This window comes from Candida margitis, assembly GCF_024628925.1.
Source record: "Candida margitis strain CBS 14175 chromosome Unknown scaffold6, whole genome shotgun sequence".
Taxonomy (NCBI): Eukaryota; Fungi; Ascomycota; class Pichiomycetes; order Serinales; family Debaryomycetaceae; genus Lodderomyces; species Lodderomyces margitis.
In genome coordinates, this window is record NW_026261776.1 from 27,127 (window position 1) to 47,432 (window position 20,306).

General features: G+C 39.0%; 10 protein-coding genes across 10 annotated transcripts; 2 read left to right on the forward strand and 8 right to left on the reverse strand. All coding sequences in view use genetic code 12, as the record gives it.

Annotated features, from left to right (window-relative positions):
- Positions 1–364: 364 nt before the first annotated feature.
- On the reverse strand, positions 365–925 carry RPL17B (60S ribosomal protein uL22; the record flags this gene model as incomplete). Its single annotated transcript, XM_051813412.1, has 1 exon — positions 365–925. The coding sequence occupies one exon, from the start codon at positions 923–925 to the stop codon at positions 365–367; it is 561 nt and encodes a 186-aa protein (XP_051672803.1).
- A 1,782-nt stretch (positions 926–2,707) lies between these two features.
- CANMA_001445 (uncharacterized protein) lies at positions 2,708–5,749 on the forward strand (the record flags this gene model as incomplete). The annotated part of the gene is made up of 1 exon (XM_051813413.1): positions 2,708–5,749. One exon carries the CDS (start codon positions 2,708–2,710, stop codon positions 5,747–5,749), a length of 3,042 nt encoding a protein of 1,013 aa, XP_051672804.1.
- Positions 5,750–6,223: 474 nt separating this feature from the next.
- CANMA_001446 (RMR1 family protein) lies at positions 6,224–7,669 on the forward strand (the record flags this gene model as incomplete). Its single annotated transcript, XM_051813414.1, has 1 exon — positions 6,224–7,669. The coding sequence occupies one exon, from the start codon at positions 6,224–6,226 to the stop codon at positions 7,667–7,669; it is 1,446 nt and encodes a 481-aa protein (XP_051672805.1).
- A 113-nt stretch (positions 7,670–7,782) lies between these two features.
- On the reverse strand, positions 7,783–10,623 carry SNU114 (U5 snRNP GTPase; the record flags this gene model as incomplete). The annotated part of the gene is made up of 1 exon (XM_051813415.1): positions 7,783–10,623. One exon carries the CDS (start codon positions 10,621–10,623, stop codon positions 7,783–7,785), a length of 2,841 nt encoding a protein of 946 aa, XP_051672806.1.
- Positions 10,624–10,897: 274 nt separating this feature from the next.
- On the reverse strand, positions 10,898–11,524 carry RPB4 (DNA-directed RNA polymerase II subunit; the record flags this gene model as incomplete). Its single annotated transcript, XM_051813416.1, has 1 exon — positions 10,898–11,524. One exon carries the CDS (start codon positions 11,522–11,524, stop codon positions 10,898–10,900), a length of 627 nt encoding a protein of 208 aa, XP_051672807.1.
- Positions 11,525–12,002: 478 nt separating this feature from the next.
- On the reverse strand, positions 12,003–14,249 carry YAK1 (serine/threonine protein kinase; the record flags this gene model as incomplete). The annotated part of the gene is made up of 1 exon (XM_051813418.1): positions 12,003–14,249. The coding sequence occupies one exon, from the start codon at positions 14,247–14,249 to the stop codon at positions 12,003–12,005; it is 2,247 nt and encodes a 748-aa protein (XP_051672808.1).
- A 921-nt stretch (positions 14,250–15,170) lies between these two features.
- On the reverse strand, positions 15,171–15,635 carry TIM17 (protein transporter; the record flags this gene model as incomplete). Its single annotated transcript, XM_051813419.1, has 1 exon — positions 15,171–15,635. The coding sequence occupies one exon, from the start codon at positions 15,633–15,635 to the stop codon at positions 15,171–15,173; it is 465 nt and encodes a 154-aa protein (XP_051672809.1).
- A 333-nt stretch (positions 15,636–15,968) lies between these two features.
- Positions 15,969–18,005, reverse strand: TPO5 (Tpo5p; the record flags this gene model as incomplete). Its single annotated transcript, XM_051813420.1, has 1 exon — positions 15,969–18,005. The coding sequence occupies one exon, from the start codon at positions 18,003–18,005 to the stop codon at positions 15,969–15,971; it is 2,037 nt and encodes a 678-aa protein (XP_051672810.1).
- A 253-nt stretch (positions 18,006–18,258) lies between these two features.
- CANMA_001452 (uncharacterized protein) lies at positions 18,259–19,113 on the reverse strand (the record flags this gene model as incomplete). The annotated part of the gene is made up of 1 exon (XM_051813421.1): positions 18,259–19,113. The coding sequence occupies one exon, from the start codon at positions 19,111–19,113 to the stop codon at positions 18,259–18,261; it is 855 nt and encodes a 284-aa protein (XP_051672811.1).
- A 141-nt stretch (positions 19,114–19,254) lies between these two features.
- Positions 19,255–20,190, reverse strand: URE2 (Ure2p; the record flags this gene model as incomplete). Its single annotated transcript, XM_051813422.1, has 1 exon — positions 19,255–20,190. The coding sequence occupies one exon, from the start codon at positions 20,188–20,190 to the stop codon at positions 19,255–19,257; it is 936 nt and encodes a 311-aa protein (XP_051672812.1).
- Positions 20,191–20,306: the final 116 nt, after the last annotated feature.

The following is a 20,306-nucleotide window of genomic DNA, read 5'->3' on the forward strand; positions in this document are numbered from 1 at the left end:
ATTGGAGCGATGAGAAAGGATATAGACGCTACCGTTTCTGGTTTCTTACACCAAAATAAGTACCAAGCGTACCTCATTGTCAACCAATTGGCCTTTGAGTATGGATTCAGAGAACTGAGCTCTCCGCAGTCAATACGAATCTTCAAAAAAGGACATCCTGTTGTGCAATACAAGTAAAACAATAGAGAAACTGATACTGATTTTTCCAAGTTCTAAACGTAGATTAGACTCTAACTACACCTCCTTGTCTAAATAGAACTCATCCAAACGTTGTAGGTCTCGTATTAACCTTGTATTAAATGTACAAACTTTACCTAAAGAATTTTCATTTTTCCCTCATTTCGAACACCGCCTTACTTCAAACTTAAGCTGAAGCAGTCAATCTTCTTTGTGAAGCTAATCTTCCTCTTTGTCTAGCATTTAATCTGATGGCCTTCTTGTCGGTGGCCTTTTCAACAACATCATCTTCTTCAGTCAAGGTCAATTCAATGTGTGAAGGACTAGATTGGTAAGCGTTTATTCTACCGTGAGCTCTGTATGTTCTTCTTCTTTGTTTTGGGGCTTGGTTGACTTGGATGTGAGAGATGGTCAATTTTTCAGTGTCTAATCCTTTGGCTTCAGCATTGGCTTGAGCATTTCTCAACAAGTCCTTGATGAAGTTGACGGATTTGGCTGGCCATCTAGCTTTGGTAACACCAAATTCTTTACCTTGACCGGTTCTACCAATGGAGTGGTTGAATCTTCTGAATGGAATAGCTCTTTGGTGGTCCAAAACTTGGTCCAAGTATTGTTGAGCTCTGTTCAATTTCCAACCGTTGATGGCTTGTGCAGTTTCTCTGGTGTTCTTGAATGAAACTCTCAAGTAAGATCCACGAGCAGATGCTGATTTAGCTGGGTTGGATGGGGTGGCAGCGTAACGAACCATTGTTGATGTGTCTGATAAGTTGTTTGATTGGAACTACTATCGGTTGAAAATTTTAAACTTAATGGGATTTTTTTTTTCTCTTTCTTCTTACGTTCGCTCCACAGACAGTGTGTGTGTGTGTGTCTCGTGCGTAAATTAACTATGTAGTTGGTAGCTCTAAATTAAATAGTAGTCTATAGGGTTACAGCCCTGGAAAAAGGTGAGCCAATTATGTATAAGCAAATCCCAGGCAGCACATTTGGCTCCTTATTATTTAGGTGGTCAATTTAGCTTGTGTTATATTTAAGAACATACTCATGCCGACCAAAACGAAATCAAGCTAGAACAGGTATTGGTTTGGGTCCGTGTAGATGTACATGGTTTGTTGTTCTTTTCGGGTCTCTATACATTTATTTTCCCTAGTTAGAAAGGGTCTTAGATTACCACTTAAAAAAATGGCTATTCGAACCATAGCCGTGTATATAGTTCTGGGGATCATAGTTTTAAATTTTATGGACCTGTAAAGACTCGAGGATCTTGATTTGATATTTTTGTTATTGTTTTAAGTCTTTGCAGCTACATTTGCAGCGGAAACAGTTGACGCAAATTATGAAACACGTTGTTATTACTAAATGACCATTTGCTAATGTAGTTTGACAGAGTAATCGGTTTAGCAAATGTTAATACATTTTTAGTGTGCAGTTCCATTCAAGAATGGACGACATATGTCAATTGCACCATCGAACCATATATTGGTGTTAATTTCTAGATATATACGCTTAGTTAAGAGCATCTCGAAAAGATTAACAATTGTTAGAAGATCAACACGTATGTTTTGAACAATTGTTCGCCAACTACTTAATTTAGGCCGAATATTTTACACTTTTTGCAACCAAGTAAGGCAAAAAAAAATAATGTACAGCAAAAACTACTTTGGTATGAACGATAACCCTTAATACACAGAATTAACAAAAATTTCATTTTTCTTAATTCGATTTTAGATCAACAATAGCTCCTCAGGGGTCTTATACAGTTTCAACTCCTCTGCTATTGTTCAAAGCCTCTTAGTGGCCATTGGAAGTCAAATCGTGTTATATGTTTGACAAAACTTTGTATTGACAATTAGTCCTCAAACATGACCTCGCTGCCAAATGCTAACTTAAGTATTTTAAACTACTTCTATGCGAACTAGGTTATAGAGGTGGGATGCGTAGTGGTTGGAACATTAGCCTGTTTTGCAACTTTTGGCGGCCGCTATCCAACGGGCGTGTACTGTTGCCCAATTAAAATTAAACAACAACAACAACACAAGAGTAACTCCAAAGAGAACGAAAAACTAAAAACAAACGAAACTATCACTATACTTTAAATACAAAAACGCATAAATCATATAGGATCCTGCAATAGTGATTTTATGAAATTTACCATTCACTTTTGATAACTGCTGATTATTGAATTGATTTTGGAGGTTGATTATACGTATTTTTTCACACACAAAATTTTGTATATGCTTTAAAGGACATATACATTGAAACTATTAATACACAACAGCTAGACTAAGTAGAACATCATCGACATTTTCATTAGCTTGGGCCCACCGTTGTTCAGATTGGATTAACACTACTCATCAACATACGCAGATAATAGAATCCTCACTCAATCAACTGGGTTTATTTACGTAAAATATTAAAACCAGCATTCAAGCAGTTGACAAAATTCGGTTAGTTTGTTTTAACACATCCATCTTGACTTTCGTAAATTAAAATCCTTCCTGAGCTACACAATCATCGACATCCAAACACAATGAGTTCAGTACCAAATGATGAAATAAAACAAGTAGAGCAAATAAACGAAGAGGAGCAAAGTCAGGACTCGAGAGATGTTCCTGCACAAGCAATCACTGATGATGAGGAATATCAGGGAAACGATCACACGGAACCGCAACCTTTAACTGCAGAACGCTTAGACCAGAAGCAGGTGGATGAGATGCAAAATTTTCGCTCAAACAGTACTCAAGACGTGCCGCCCGATTTAGAACTGGAGTCATTGACGCACTTAAACGCGGAGGAAGAGAGCAGTAGAGGCAAACATGAAAACAATTTTGGGAATCGTACAAACAATTCAGCCAATATTGAGCAGGAAGACAAAGGAGATGACAACAATGCAACCGAACACCCAGCCCAAGACAGCAATTCTGAGAATGACAATAGCAAAGAGGAAAAGGAAATACACGAAGACAAACAGGAAGAGACTAGAAATCCCGGAATTACTGAGATAGAGAGGCAGGATAATGAGGATAACTTGAATCATTCAAAAGACCAAGAACTACAAGCGGATGCTATTGTGGATAGGCAACTACCTTCTATACCGGTGGAACAGACCCCTAGAGACGATCCATTCCAAGATAAAGAGCACTTTATAGAAGCGGTATCGAATGAAAGTGGCCACGACAATGCCAATGACGTCGACATTGAGGGACAAGAAGATAAAGTAGCGAAGGAGCTGAACCCAAATGTAAATATGGCAGAACAAGCAGAAACCGCAAGTGAAGGTAACAATACAGGCAACCATGAAAGTGCAGGAGATGCAGAAGAAACTGCTTCTCTGGAAGCCCCAGGTGCAAATGAAGAAGTAGAAAAAAGACCATCGACAAACTTGTCACCAACTGGCGGGAACGAAGAGAACGGGAATCAGCAAGTTGAAAATAACCAGAGCATTCAAGACAATGCAATGGAAGTTGATAATCTAAATGAATTTACCTCGGCAGAGGACAGAAAAGAGTACTACGATGAGGAGATAAATCAAGAGCTAGGAGAAGAAGTAAACTTGAAATACACCCAAACTGACGATCCTGCATTTGATGCCGACTTCAATGCCGACGAAGATATGAACGATAACTTCGATAGCTCTTTCCTAATCGAGGATGACGCTGATGATGCATCAAATGTTGAAGATACCGAAAGGAAAGACGTGCTGAATAGTGAAAACAGCCCTGTAAAACAAGAACCAATGGTTTCACTCGAAGGGAACCAGGGAAGTAAACCTGAAACCACAGATGCGCAAGTACAGCCTCCGCTGAAGGACGACAATTTGCAATTTGTCGGAGCAAGTGAACTGGACAGTAACAATACGCATATTGCACTAGAGCCAATAGTCAAATCTAAGACGACATCGTTGGCGGGTGATGAAGAGGAACCAGAACAAATTGTTGAAGAAGAGCTTGACGACGCGGAGAAGAGTGCACCAAAAGTAAAGCAAACACATTTAATCGTGATTCCGTCTTACGCAAGCTGGTTCAATATGAAAAAGATACACAGGATTGAGAAGGAGTCTTTGCCCGAATTTTTCGACTCTACCCATCCTTCTAAATCGCCAAAACTTTATGCCAATTACAGAAACTTTATGATCAACTCTTATAGGCTAAACCCCAATGAGTTTCTAACTTTGACGTCTTGTCGTCGAAATTTGGTCGGAGATGTGGGGACTTTGATGAGAGTGCATCGGTTTTTAAACAAGTGGGGATTGATAAATTACCAAGTTAAGCCGCAATTTAAGCCAGGGTATGCAATTGAAAAATTACCCAATGGACTGCTGGTCGACCTACCATATACTGGAGATTTCCATGTAAAGTTTGACACGCCAAGAGGTCTTTTTCCATTTGATACATCGAGGATCCCACCTGAAAGGGTTGACGTGGATAAATTAAAGAGTCTTCTTCAGACTGACGCATCATCGCATGCAAGCGTGGAAAAGAATGGTGTCAACAAAAAGCGTTCTTTGAGTGAAGACGATGACATAAAACCCAATGAGCTAGTAGCTAAGAAACAGAATGATGGTTGGAGCCAGGACGAGGTTAGCAAATTGGTGAATGCAGTGAAAACATACAAGAATGATTGGTACCAGATTGCAGCTACTGTTGGAAATAACAAGACCCCACAACAATGTGTTCTCAAACTTTTGAAAATACCACTTGAAGACAAATTCAACCCCATCAAAGATGATGAAGAGAGTGATATCCAACTCTTGAAATTTGCTTCAAGTTACCCTATTAACTCCGTCGAAAATCCTGTGTTGGCAAACTTGGTGTTCATGACCAGATTGGTAGATAGCGAAGTTGCTAAAGCAGCCAGTGAAGCAGCCATTAAGGCCATGGATGCTACAATCCGACAAAAGGTGATTGACGTTTATGGAGATAAAAAAGACCAAGCCGAAGAAGATAAAGGCAACACTGATCCGAGTGGCAGTGATCCTGAACTTCATCAAGATAGATATAAGGGCGAAGCAGTGCACTCAGATCAGAATGGACACAAGCAGCATAATTCTGCCGAGGGTGAAGCAATTGCAACCACATTCGGTATAGTTGGTGCGCGAAGCCACCTCTTTGCCAACTACGAGGAACGGGAGATGCACAAGATTAGTGCCAGCATAATTAATCATGAACTATCGAAAGTTGAAACAAAGTTGGCTAAAATTGAAGAATTGGAAAAGATATATGAACGCGAGAGACAAAATTTGGCAAGGCAACAAGAGGAAAATTTTGTTGATAGATTAGCCTTGACAAAGTCGACCCTCGAGGTGATCAAGAAACTTGAGGATGCTTCTCTGTACTTGGAGATGAAGGAATCTGGAGACAATAATGAGTTTGACAAGGACAAGTTCAAGGAGCTCCTTTCAGATGCAAGAAGCTTGATCTACAAGCCAACAAAGCAGCAGGTAGAAGAAGTAGACACACTGAGCAAAGACAAGCCAGATTTCAAGAAGAACGAGTCTGAAGAATCTGGAGCCGATGACTATAAGCCCTTGTCGTTGACATCTCCACAAAATTTTACTGTTTGGGCACCATAAACAAAAAGCCAAAATATCAATCCACACATTGGAGCTAATTAGCCAACTATGGTTGTGTTTAACTAGAAATTTTCTTCTTATATTGTATCTAAATTGTATTATTTCAGCAGAAGCATGTATTTTTATTTTAATCTCTAAGTTGTCAGGGTTCAAGACGATGCGGCTTTGCTTTCCATTACGCGTTTGTTCGTGTAAACATCGAAAATTATGAATGAGCAAAAGAAAAAGAAGAAGGGAAAGAAAAAAATAGAAAGAATGTCCTCCTGAAAAGAGCTTGACGGCCCACGGTGTATTTTGTTAACAATTACTTCAATCTTGCGACGTCCCTTTTCTATAATAACTACACGCCATTTACTACTCTGCAGAAGTACGTGCTACTAATTGATAACTCTAATTACTAACTTTCAGAATAGATTGATTAAGACACTTTATCCAGCAAATACAGAAAAAGGAATAACAAGAATAACAAACAATATGAATGAGGGGACAAATCCAAATAATGAAACTGGGGAGATTTTAGAGAGCAAGACATTGCAAAATGATCCTATTGTATCCGTAAATTCAGAAACTTCGTCTACAATTAATACAATAGATGTGAACACGATTGGTGGACCTGAGATAGTTGTCTCGGCGAGTGAAGAGGTCGCCAAACCATTAAATGGGGAAGACACGATTGGGCATGAGGACGAAACTATTACTCTGGATCAATTTGGGGCAAGTGTACCAGCAGAAGTGACACCTATTGCGAAACCGGAGGAAACAATGAATGAAGCAGGGGTTGGTATACTGAATGAAGCAACTATTAACGAATCAAATGAAGGCAAGATTCAAGAGATTGGACACGTTATTGATGCGCCTCCGAAGACAAGCCAAACAAGCACAACTGAGGACCACCTTGAGTACGATGATGATGAGGAGGAACAAGAAGATAGACAAAACGAGAATGTGCAACCGCAAACAACTCACGTGGCTGGAACGGAATCCGGTATTATATTGGAACCATCAACTGATGAAAAAGTAACAGACGTGCACAGAGAGAAATTACCAATAGATTTTGTCGCTGAAAATGATGCTAATAATGATGACACGACTAATAAAGTTGAACAAGAGGATGCGAATCAAGAAAGGAACGAGCCAACGAATATCGAAGATGATTTAAAAGTTGACGCAAAAACAGTCGTGCACGAAAATGCCAATAACACCGAAAATGGTACACATAACAGTGACCGTAAACAGGAAAATGATACTGAAGCCATCGAGGAGAAGATAGATGTTGTTATGGCTAATGGCCAAGAAGAAGAAATAGAGTTGGAAGATAAAGCTTCAAACCAAGAAGAGGATAAGCAGTATGCTGCATTAAAGTCCAACCCCAAGGAACACTTTGATGAAGGAATGGATGATATAAACACATTAGTCGAAGAACCAGCAAATTCAGATGATATTGATGCCAAAATTCCGATCTTCTTGAATCACAATAACGCGAAGTTTCTTTTATTTCGTACAGAGAGCGAAGATGCATCTAGCCCTGTATTTGAGGATGAAAAAAGTGAAGACATTACACTTGAAGAATTTTTTGGCATTTTGCGTACAATCCCAGAATTCGACTTTAGTTTGAGTGAAGAAATTATACTATCAATCCCCCAACTTGGCGGAATTACTGTGACCGAAGACAATGTATATTGCAAGGATCTCCAGCTTTCTGATTTTTTGGATGTTTACTACAAGTTGTGTGATTGTACAACCCAAAAAGAAAAGGTACCGACACATTTGGACTTTACATTGACTACTCAACCCCGCTTCATCATGAAGTACAATAGCCTAGTGGATACAGTGAAACAAAAGGGTGGGTTCGATAATATATCGAATGTGGATTATGTCGATAATGAGATTGAAGGATCAAGGAAGAAACGGAAACTATGAATTTACGGAACTTTGAATAGAATCATGCAAACTATATAGCTAACTAAAATATTACACTCCCATCTCCCCAGTTAAAGCGCAAAATTTTATTTTACATACTATTGTTTCACCCGTTAAAGAACCAAATCTCGCTCCTTCAATTTTTGATAAATTTCGGGGTCAATATACTTTTGTAATGTGGGTTCCCCAGTCAAGTCCTTTCTCTTTCTTGTCTTGAGAAGGAAATCTCGGGACAAAGACTGTTCAGGAACTGGTTCCAACGTCGGCAACGGACATGTTATATCGAATGGGTCCCCAGGTACAATTTCCCAATGCAGAAATACCAACGACAATGTCACTTTATTTTGGGCATGCAACTTTACGTCTGACAGCATACCAAAGCTATCAATCACCGGAACAAAACCTTCAACGTGATATAATGGTGTACCTTCAATTGGTTCGTGTCCACTAAAAGTCCCCCTTCTCAGTTTGAGAACCTCTTTAATAATACGTATAGCCTTGTACGGGCATACAGCATCAACTTTGTATACCGGTTCCATGACCCTTGGTTTTGCGGTTAGTAGCCCAGTGTAACAAGCACGGCGTACCAATGGGATGATTTGAGCAGCATTTAAAAAAGATTCTGCATCTTCACCAAAGTTAGCTTCAAGAATCTTGAATTTGACGTTTCTTATAGGTTCATTAAATAAAGGACCTTCATTAACGCACCATTTGAATCCTGACACTATCAAAGGCTTTAATTTGGAAAATTGCTCCTTGTCAGTTTCTCCATCCAATGTGTCGTCAAGCAAAATGTCTGGCCCAATTAAATCATCTGGTCCAAATGACCAAATAGACCTCGCTGCTAAAGTATCCCAGCCAAATCTTTCTTTAAGGATGGCTGACATCTCCCTTTTGCTTAAATTAATATCAATCAACCCTTTTTCGATTTCGTAACTTAATCTTACATCGTTCACTGGCTCGGCAATAACCGAAATGGAAACTTCGCCATCACGAGTAGCCACCGGAATTTGCGTAAACGATTGGGTTATGCACGTTTCAGAGAATATCGTCATTGGGTCACTTACTCGGATTTGCAAATCATTGTTGAAATAAACTCTCAAGTCGTGCAATAAGCAATCCATATAAAACTCACCTGGGGCAACAACGACAGTGTCTCCATTTTCTTCCACATGAATGACTGATGACAAGTATGACTTGGAAATTTTGTTTAGACCGTCAAGAAGCAATGGTCGTTCAGTAGGATTCACAGGCTCAACGGCAACTTTCAACACTGACGTAATAGCATAATTTGGAACTTTGAATACAGGGTCCTTTGTATTGTCATGAGATATAATAGTTGCACCCTTTTGAATACTGGAATCAACACATTCAATCAATACTAAAGTGTTTGATATAGAGTCTACTGGTACATTGTACCTACCACCGGGCAAATAAAGATGATCAACTACCACTTCAGTCTCTTTTAGTTCTTCACCATCATCATCTTCTATGCAAACTTTAATGGTATCTCCTTGGTTAAGTTGTCCCGAATATATATGGGTCAATGCTAGGAACGACGCACCGCTAGGAGATTCGACAAATTTGCTAATTTTACCAAGCAATGGCGCATCTTTTGGAGAAATGTGTGGAGGAGGAATAGAGCTTTCAGTACTGTCGACAAATCCCGTATCATGTTTAAAAACTGCTCGGAAAACCGAATTTAGAAGCACTTTAACATCTTTTTTGTATTCAGCTTTCGGGATCGACACGCCAAAATTTTCCCACAATATTTTGGCCAACTCTTTATAAGGAGGCTTTGTAGTTAGGGCGTAGATAGCAATTTGATAAATTACGTCCAACACAAATGTAACAAAAGTGTGAGAATACTTTCCATCATGTGAGTTGGTTATTATTTCACTGTTTTCGTAGTTGAAAAAGTAGTCACCCCATAGTCTCTCTTCAAACTTTGCTAGCTGCATCTCAGTCAGTTGGCTTTGTGAGTATAGTTTTGCGAAACTGCTCAATGTAAATGAAATTCCAAACACAGACGATGCAAACACCACGTTATTTGATGTCGGACATAGTTTTTGAAATTGAGTATAATCTCCATCGCTATTTTTGATAATGTACTGATTCACATCATCGATTATATTGAAAAGTTTCAAATATGCGTCTTTTGGTGGTAACCGCAACTCCAAAATAAGCCTGTCAATTTTATTCAAAACAAGCACTACGGGCATGTTTCGTTGTATAACTTCTCCTAGTACCAACTTGTCTTTAAATGTTAACCCCACAACTACATCCAAAACTAAAACCGCACCATCACTTAATTCAAGACCAGCCACTACTTCATCGCCAAAATCAGCGTGGCCAGGAGTGTCCAATAAGCTAAACACAAAAGATCGACCTTTTGAGTTTGGAAGCAATAGCGTAATTGGTGAGGATTTTATTGAAGCTTCTCGTTCAATTTCCAACTTGTGGTTATCCAAGTACCTCAATGGTTTGGAATATTTGGAATTGCTGTGCTTACTATCACTATCGGCATGAGTCCTTTGGACAAGATGGTCAATAAACGACGTCTTACCACATTGAAAGTTCCCTACAATGCAAACATTTCGTATCCTTTCGGGAACCTCGCGTATTGTGTTTACCATAAACTCCCTCGAATATGCCAACTTCGGTAAATTTTCTTCATTGATCACCATTTTCATCTTTTTCTCCACCTTCGGTACAATCACGGGCATATTATCTGAAAAGGAGCTGGGATTTATATACACAATCTCGGCATCTTCAGTTGAAACATTGTTCTTAACTAATGCTGTTTCTGAGGACTCGTCTTTTCCATTCTCTATGAGTTGTAATTCGTTCTCTCCTTGTCCGAGCTCATCTTCTCTTTGACTTTCAATGTCAGATTCAGACTCATCTGATCCACCGATATAGTTACCGAACTCATCGTATTTGTCGTCGCTCATGGGTAAGTATGGAGCTTACTTGAATGCTTTGTAAAGGGATTTTTTTTTTTTGTTCCTGTTTTTCGTTTTGGAGCACAAGAACTCATCTGGCGAAGCGATAGACTAGATGAGCCTAGGCATCATTTGATCCAAAAGGACGAATAAGAGAAGATAAGTAGAGAAGATAAGTAGAGAAGCTACCAAGGGGAAACACTACACCATACATTTAGAAAGAAAAGCTTCAACAGTATAATACAATTTTTATTTTTATTATTTCTTTTATCAAACACACTCATCATGACAATGTTTGATATTTTCTCAACTCTGTCAACAAGCTCTGTAATTGCACATCAGAGACTTTATTCTGTAAACTCGGTATCAAACTCTTTGCCTCTTCAGCATCTTCACATTCCAAAGTCCCCAACTGGGCTATTTCAAAAGGATGTAAATACTCGGTGCAATGCTCATTGAAATCATTAAGAAGCTTTTCAACAGTTTCACAGCTCAGTCTATTCTTGAATCTAGCAAAATTGGTCAAATAATTTAATGTCTTGTGTATAACTTCGTTCAGATTGGGTCCTGCTAATTCCATGTTTGAAATCTCATCCTCCTTTGTATTGTTCAAGTCCTCGTCCTCGTCCGAGTCTGAGTTCATTGCATCATCGTTGACAGCCAGAGACAGTTGAGTGGAATGCTTGTTGGGCTTTTTATTCTTCTTTCGTTCTTTCAAAGCCGCTCTAATCAACAACCTGGTCTCTGATAGATTAAGCGCAATCAACTGTTGTTCTTCCCCGGCATTTGTTATTTGAGTTAATTGAAATTCTGGTCCTAATTTTAAAACTGCTGCATTCTCTTCATCGTCAATATTCTGGGTAGCAACTTTCCTCCTTCTTACTCCTAAAGCACTAGTACTGACATTCATTGGAGAAATAAGAGTAGCGTATGTGGTTTATTTGATTATGAGGCTTTTGATCTAGAGCCAGCTGTAGTAATTGCACACTGTTTTGGGTTATTTTTATTTTTCAACGTCTGATGATTTATGATTGATTGAACTTTAAATTAATAAGTCAATACTACTGAAAAAAAAAACAAAGTAATTATACGCTTTGTTATATCCTTTAAATTAATGCTGCACAGAATATACAAGCATATATAAATATTCAATGATTGGAAGGGTGTCGTTGTTGATGCTGGCAAAAAAAAAGGAACTGTTGTGTGGAATCACGCTTCTCAACAATGCCTTTTTCATAGTTGAAGATTTTAATTCATTCCCTTTTTTTTCTTTTTTCTTTGAGATTTTCAATTTCTTCATTAAATTCTGAAATCTTCACACGACCAGAAAGCCACGCCATATAAGGCAAAAAAAATGAACAACTTCATTTGTAAACCCAACACAAACCCTACACCGCAGGCATTTCAATCGATCTCACATCCTGAACAAATGGATGCTTCAAAGCTTCCTGCGGAGTCAATCTTTCCAAAGGATTGAGATTGAGCACTTTAGTCAAAAAGTCAACCAACAACAATCGCTCTTGACATTCCTTCTCAATCATCAGACTTGTCATCTTTTTACTTGGTAGCTTGTAATTCAATATGATGTCCTTCAATAGCCTATGTTTAAAGTAATTCTTGTTTGGTTGCTCTTTTTTGTGCGCGTGACTTGACCCATTCTCCATCTTGGCCACTTCCAAGTCATGCGTATACTCTTCAAACGGCTTAATCTCATATGTAGGTTTCCCATCGGGATCCTTACTTGGCGCCTTTTTGAAAAAGTTTAATGAATTTCTTCCTACTTCGATCATGTGTCTTGGTGGAGGACCCAACATGTCGACAATCTTCCAAATTTGATTGTACTCTGAAGTACCGGGGAACATAGGGAGTCCAAGGAAAAACTCCCCAACTATGCACCCCAAAGACCACATATCAATCGATTCTGTATAAGGTAATCCAAGAATAACCTCCGGTGAACGATAAAATCTCGATTGTATATATGTATAAATAGTTTGTCTTGTAAAGCACGCTGATCCAAAATCAATCACTTTGATATTTGGTTTATCTGGCTGGCATAGCAAAATATTCTCTGGTTTCAAATCGCAATGAATCATTTGAAAGCTCTTCAATTGGGCCATGGCATCTAACAATTGCTTGGTAAGAAGCTTCACCAATTTCATACTCAATCCTTGAAACTGGTTCTGCTTTATCAACTCATAAAGATTTGATGCCAAGAGCTCAAACACCAAGCACAAATGCTCCTTGTGCATAAAAGTGTCCAAGAGCCTGATAAAACTCTTTCCGTCACTGTTGTTGTTTAAAAACTCTAATAAACGCACTTCCGTCAACGACTGATTCAAATATGCTGGTTTAGACTTTATCACCTTAACGGCACAGACACTCTGGTTGGTCAAGTTTTGGCATTTTACAACTTGACCAAATGTACCAGACCCTAGCAAATCAAGAACCATATACTTCCTACCCTCTTCACTTCCTAAAATATCATTGACATAGAGAATGTAATCACTTTCTTCGTTGTCAAATCCATTGTTGTATTTTGGGTCCAGGGGTTTTGTCAAGACTCTTTTCGGGTTGGTTGACTTGGAGTATTGAAACTTTCTTGGTTGGCAGATACTATATGACTCTGTTAGGTATACTGATAACGCGTTAATGGGGGATATATGTATAGAATTAACAGAGCAACGTCTGTATTTTGGTTGTTGGTGAATCTTGGGACAAAGTTCCAATTTGTTGCGAATCTTCCTAGCCTTCGGTGCAGGTTTCCTAAACTTAGACGTCTTTTGAGTCTGAAGTGCTTGCTGGTATTGTTGGTATTGTACTATTGAGCCTGATCTTCTGGCCGGCGAGGCATAATACTGACCACCCTTATTATCGTACGCTGTCATTGGCTGCTGGTAGTAGTGGTTTGGCATGACAGCTACTGACGATCTTCGATTTGCACCTCCAACCCCTTGCATCATAGAGGGCGGTAAGTTTGGATTGATAAATTGGGAGAGTCCTGGTGCTACTCCTTGTACCACAGACGCGTCAGTATTTCCTCCTTGTGATACCAATGCGGTTCTATTTTGCTGATTATATCCATACGGGTTGCTATATGTTCCATCTACTGCTGCTGACATTCGGCGATCATTGGGATTGTTAAGCGATACCTCCGGGTTGGAAAAGTATTGGGTAAAAGGGTTATCAGCACGAGTTGGTGGGTGTATATAAGGCGACGTTTGAGAATTTGTGGCATTGTTTTCATTTTCGTAAGTTGTCAGAAGCTGGTTTGTAAATGACAATCTCTTATTCAAAGGCGGCGGCTGATGTTGCTGTAATAATGGAATTTGGTGAGATTTGGTGGGAGATTGCGATAATGCAGACGATGCAGTGGAAGGAGATGAAATTGCAGGGGACGAATGATTCATGGAAAACCATGGATTACGAAATCCCGGGACCTGATTTGATTTGTATGCCTGTTGTGGGAGATAGATCAGCTCCTGCGCTATCATATCATTGTTAGCGGCTCTTCCATTTTGGTATTGCTGCTGTTGCTGCTGCTGCTGTTGTTGTTGTTGTTGTTGTTGAATTGGCGGTGGTAAATGCCAGTTACCACCTATCGAATTGTGCCTGTAATTGTAATTATTATACGACATTTAAGTTTATGATAGGGACCTGTTGTATGCTATTCCTTAATACTAAACCTGAACACTGTTTCAAGCGAGTGGTTCTATCTTGTTGGTAATTGTAAATTGATTAAAATCTAGTTGCTGTTTAGCTCAATGCAAATTGTAAAATGTTATTTTTGCTCACCTAATAAATTTTATTGTGATCTCTCTGTGTATATAAATTTAAAAATGTCGGCCAAACTGTGTAACAATATATATTTATATGCGTAAAATACGACCGTCAAGGGAGTAAAAACTATACTAATTCCTTCTTTTTATTTATTTGTTTTATTTGGTGCAGATAAAGCAGATATATGCTGTCAGGAGAAATATATGATGGTCTTGGTAGTTGTGAACTTGTAAAGCAAGTTTTGATTATTAAAAGAAGAAAGAATTGAGGAGTTAGTACTGGTGTTGGAGAAGGATAAGAAGAGGGGGTGGATTTTTTAACAAAGGAAAAGGAAAGTGCGAGAGTGTGCAATCACAAAACCAAACAAATTTTTATTGTTGAACATTTTTTGCGGTTTCACATTTTTGGAGACAGAGTCACACCACAACCACCACCACTGTAATCTCTTGAAGCGTTATACGTTTGGCTTTGGTGAAAAACACGTGGAATCAAGTGGGGCGATTATTAGTGGTAATGTCTTTCAGTATTGTTTTTTTCACTGTCTAATATTGAGGATTTAACATATTCCTAGGTGCTCCCAGCATGGTTCACATTGCATTCACAATCAACCGGGGTGCATCTCCAGCATTAGTGGTTTCGTTCTTATGCCACTCACAACATTGTATTCCCCAAACATAGAGTCCAAATTGTCAGTTCTGCGGTAATCTATCACCAACCGTATTGTATTTTTACATAGTATATACAAGTTTCTACTCAATAGCAGCATAAAAATGACTTACTTAAGCAGCAAGTTTAGCAGGCTCTTCTGGATACACAGGAGCCATAGTAGGCTGTGCCTGTAATCTTTGCATCATCATTCCAACACCTTCAAACACACCCAAAAGACAAGCACATGTAATAGCTGAGTTTCTTGTATGTTTCCAACCGCCTCTAATTGCCAAAGCACCACCAGTGAAGAACCCTGCAATGACGGCATTCCATGCATCTTCCCTCTTACGCACAGCTTTAACTGAACAATCAAATGTCGAAAATAAACCACCCCAAACACCGAAGTTACCTCCTACTACTGGTGCTCTGGCCTTGATTGCCGAGAGTGCTCCGTACCCTCTTTCTCCGTGTGGGGAATTTCTGAACCCCTTTATACCGTGCCATACGCAACCACCAATGACACCCATTGCAAACGCACCACCGAAATCATTAAGAATGACTATTGGACATGGATCTCTAGCGTGATCTGCAGACATTTTAGTTTTATGTGAATGTGGTTATATATATCTATTGATAGTATAAAGTGAAAAAAAAACGAAAAGTTTCTTGTGAAAAGGTACGTTGGTCCTGCCGATGATCTTTGTATCTGTCTTTGATGGCTAATCGTGCCGAAATTTTTTTTTTTTTAATTTTTTTTTTCTATTTTCCTTAAACTTACAGGTCGTGGATTGTCTAAGAGGTTGCAAAAAGACAGACAAATTCATCGGGCAGTAAATCAAATAAAAAATCTATAAGAAACCCATCTAAGACAATATATATATATATATGCACATACACACTTCAGTTCGTTGTTAAACCACATCCACGACTCACTTACCTATCTGCTCATGTGACCCATTCTCAGCTTTAAATAAAACTTCATTCTCACTTTCAGTAGAAACATCATTCAGATCCTCATTAGAATCGTATGTTGTCACCGTCTTTGGTAAATTGTTACTAACTCGACCTGCTGAGTTGGAATTTCCTTCTAGAAGATGATATTTCTTTTTCCGATGTACAGGAGCAGGAGGTGTAAAGTCATTTTCAAACTCTTTCAGAACGTCGTCATGAATGATGGCGTCATCATTTTCATCTTCACCCTCCTCATCTTCGTCTCCTACGATAAAGTTGTCCAAGTTTTTCCTTCCGTTGGCTTCTAAATTGTTTAATTCAAAATAATCATTCTCAATTTCAGGTCCAGTAAAAGTCTTCGAGCCCCAGGTAACATAGCCCAACGTAGCAAAGCCCAAAAAGAGCACCAATACAACACTGGCATAATTCATTTTACGCCATGTCAAATTTTTGATTACTGGAGGCACGCAAAGGATAAAGACGGATAAAATAATCCAAAACACTGATATTCCATTGACGAGCCAGCCGAAAATCCTCAACCTGAAAGCTGCTCCTTTTATCTTCTGTCTCTTGTTCAACATGAGCAAGAAAATTGGTATACCATTTGCAACAGCTAAAGACACCACTGCTGCGCCCATAAAAGCATTAAATGCTGACTTTGATATCAATGACAATAGCGACAACACTGCGCACACAATCATTGACAAAAATAATGCATTTCTTGGAATGATATACTCTTCAACCGAGTTGACTTCTGTCCATAAATGTGCCATGGGAAGGCCTCCATCACGAGCTAACGCAAAAGTGCTTCTAGATGCTGTTGTGAGGGAGCCTATACTTTGGAAAATTACGGTTCCAATCATTAAACACGCCATAAGGAAACTTATAATGTATGATTCAGTCGAAAGTTTAAAGATGATTTCAATGGGCATAATGTTGGTGTCCCCATCCAATAAAAGTTCTAGCTCGGGTAATATTGTCAATATGGGAATGATGAAAATGATTCCGGTTAGAGAAGCCATCAATATGGCACTAATCACACCCTTGGGCATGTTTCTTTCTGGATTCTTCACCTCATCAGTAATTGAAAATAGCATTCCGTACCCAGTCAAGGTAAACGACGAGCTCTGTAGCCCCACAATGAATGCGAGTGGGTCTGGCCACCCTGAACGTGAATTATCAAACGTTGTCAATATTTGTTTTATCGAATGTGTCCTCTTGGCGTAAAAAATAAGTAGTATATCGATTGCCAAAACGGTATAGATTGTCCATAATATGCAAGCCTTGTTGATCTTTTCCAAATGCTTGGAGAACTTGAAATTTATAAATCCAACAAATGCCAAGATTATGAAAAACACCCCTAGAACCAAAAACTTGTCCTCTTTGTATACAAAGTCCTTTAAACCAAATATCGACAAAATAAACTGAGAGCCTGAAAACATTATACTGATAGCATAAGTCCAGTTTCCTATAAGTAGCAACCACCCTGTAATCCACGAACTGATAAGTGAATACCTTTCATTACTTAAAAGCGCACTGAAATGATAAACTCCTCCTGCAGTGGGATACTTTGATATAATCTCACTCAAACTTAGAACTACAAATAGTGACATTAGACAGACAACAATCCATCCATACAAGACTGTCACATTTGCTCCATCCATTAATGAAATCCATAGCGTCGAAGAAAGTCCAAACGGAACTCCCATGACTGAAAATCCCAACCCAATAACCGACGTGACTGTCAATTTTCGTTCAAGATCTTGTTTGTACTTGAAATGCTCAATTTGTTCCATTTCATTGTCTCCTAAAAGCTCCGAGTCCATCAAAGACTCTATGAACCTTACTGGTGCCGAAGTTTGGATGTCATGGAAGATGTGGGATGCGTATGATGGTGGTGGTGGTGTCCCATCGGACGATGTGGGAGATGTTGTTGTCTGAGAAAGACTACCCTCTGTCAGTTCATTATTTGCCAGCACATCTGGTACCGTTGATGCAGGTAGCATCCCCGTCATACTTCGTCAGGTGTTATACCAACGTGACAGTGGTTACTATATTTATGGATTCTAATCTTTTGGTCATCTTCTCAACAAACGTGCGTGCGGCTCTGAAAAGTTTCCGTCCAACGCTCGGTTAAAACAAACACAGCCTAATCTATAAATAGGAAAAGAACCCTACACCGAACATGTCGGTTGCCACTAAATGTTTGCATTGATAAAAGCGGGTTGAGTGGAACCTATGTAACTACACTTCATTGATGAATACCATTTAAAAATCAAAATCACTGTCGTCTTCCTTGGTTTCGACTGTCTCTTTCGATCTCACCAAAACAGGCAAACTTATACTATCCTCCCCTCGGACATTCACATTCACCAAATTTTCCAAATTTATTGCAGCCCCTATGACAGCCCTATTCTCCTCGTCAGTTAGATACTTTACAATGTCATTTATATTATCTACCAAATGGGCAATTTCCCAATTTGCATAACCAATTTTGAGCGAGATCACGTCGCCGACGTTTGTTGTCGGCACAAACGACGCATTCCCCACAATTGACTTTATTTGTTTGTAAACGTACTCAACATCACACCTGTCGTCCTTGAGTTTGTTTTGTTGTGTCCTTCTTAGTTTTACCGATGGATCAGGCTTTGCCATTTGTAGCATAAACGGCACCTTCTTCTTCCTTATGTAAAATGTCGAGCCCAACACATCTGGAAGAAACTTGTGAACCCTATTGTCAGCTACTATTATGTCGTTCTCCTTGTATAATTTTACTAATGACTTTTGCGACTTCGATTTCAGTTTGAGTTTTTTAAAGGAAATAATCTCATTAAAAGCGTCTTCGGTTGGTGTTCCTTTCGCCGTCAAAATCTCTCTATAATAATTCGCTGGATCTTTTGAAATAAATAATATTGCCTTGTTGGAAATCTTATCAAGCTTATGTGTAAGTGGAATCACTCGTGGCCTGAAATCCTTGGATTTGGCCAATTTTATATTAACATTAATTGTGAGATAAACTGAAGCTGTAGAATTACTGTCAGACTTTTGATGGCTTATTAGCGCCTTAAGCGACGTACAAGCTTGATTATATGCGTCAGGACCTAATGCAAATGTGGCACTCATGGCTTTGTACGGTATACAATCTTTAGTTGAGATGAACCATCTTACATTGAAAAAAATAAATAAAAAAATAAAATAAAATGAAAAATTAAAAGCTGTCTCACTTTTGCAATCGATATATATTACATAATGCATTCTACTCACCTAATCTCCCCGCAAAGCTCTAATAACCGCTGGTCTCCGCATCATATACTTTGTCCACTTGTAAACCTCTGGAAACTCGACCTTAAGATTTATGCCTATTCTATCAACTACATTATTCCAAGGCACAAATGACAAATCGGCAACTGTAGCTCGATCTCCCACTAACCAAACAGGATAGTCAAAATATCTCGATTGTGACAAAGGTGTCGTACCTGCACTGTATGCAGCTGCATTTTCCACGTCTAAATCCATTATTAGAGCCTCGCGTCTCTCCGCCAATGCCATTTCCACGACACCATAAACTCGCCTTACTTCATCAGTGTATCTCTCCACAGCACTAGGAACAGGGCTCGAATGGAAGTACCTGAAATGCAAAGCTTGTCCAATCATTGGCGCATGCCCGCTTGTTTGAAAGAAGAGCCATGAATTTATCTGGCTCTGCTCAACTAGGTTATCACTCCATAAGCTGCACTCGTTATTCTCCTTCATGTATTTAGAAACAAGATATAATATAATCGCACCAGACTCCCAAATTGACACGTTTTCGTTATAATGGTCAATCAATGCAGGAACCCTTGCGTTGGGATTTATCGTGACAAATTCAGGAGCACGTTGTTCGCCACTGTTGAAGTCTAGGAAAATAGTATTAAATGGCAAGTTCAATTCCGACAAAATTATAGCCACTTTGAATCCGTTAGGTGCAGACCTATGCGAAAACAAAGTGTATCCTTCATGTGGCTGATTCTGAAAGAACTGTGTTATTCTTGTCTGCTGCTGTTGTTGTTGTTCTTGTGATGATGAACTATCTTGCATCTGCTGTAATAAATTGCGGTTCAATTCATTCTGTTGCTGGTCTGTAAGCGATACCGACTTAAGTCCAGCTGATAGGTTTGAAACAGTGTGGGTATTTTGATTACTTCCGTTATTATTATTCATTTTGTCTATGAAATGGTGGTTGTGGGGTGGTGAGGCTCAGTACAATAGCCACGGGAATAATGATGCTAAATAATAGTACTCTAAATCCCTCAAGCTTGAGTTATTAATAAAAATGA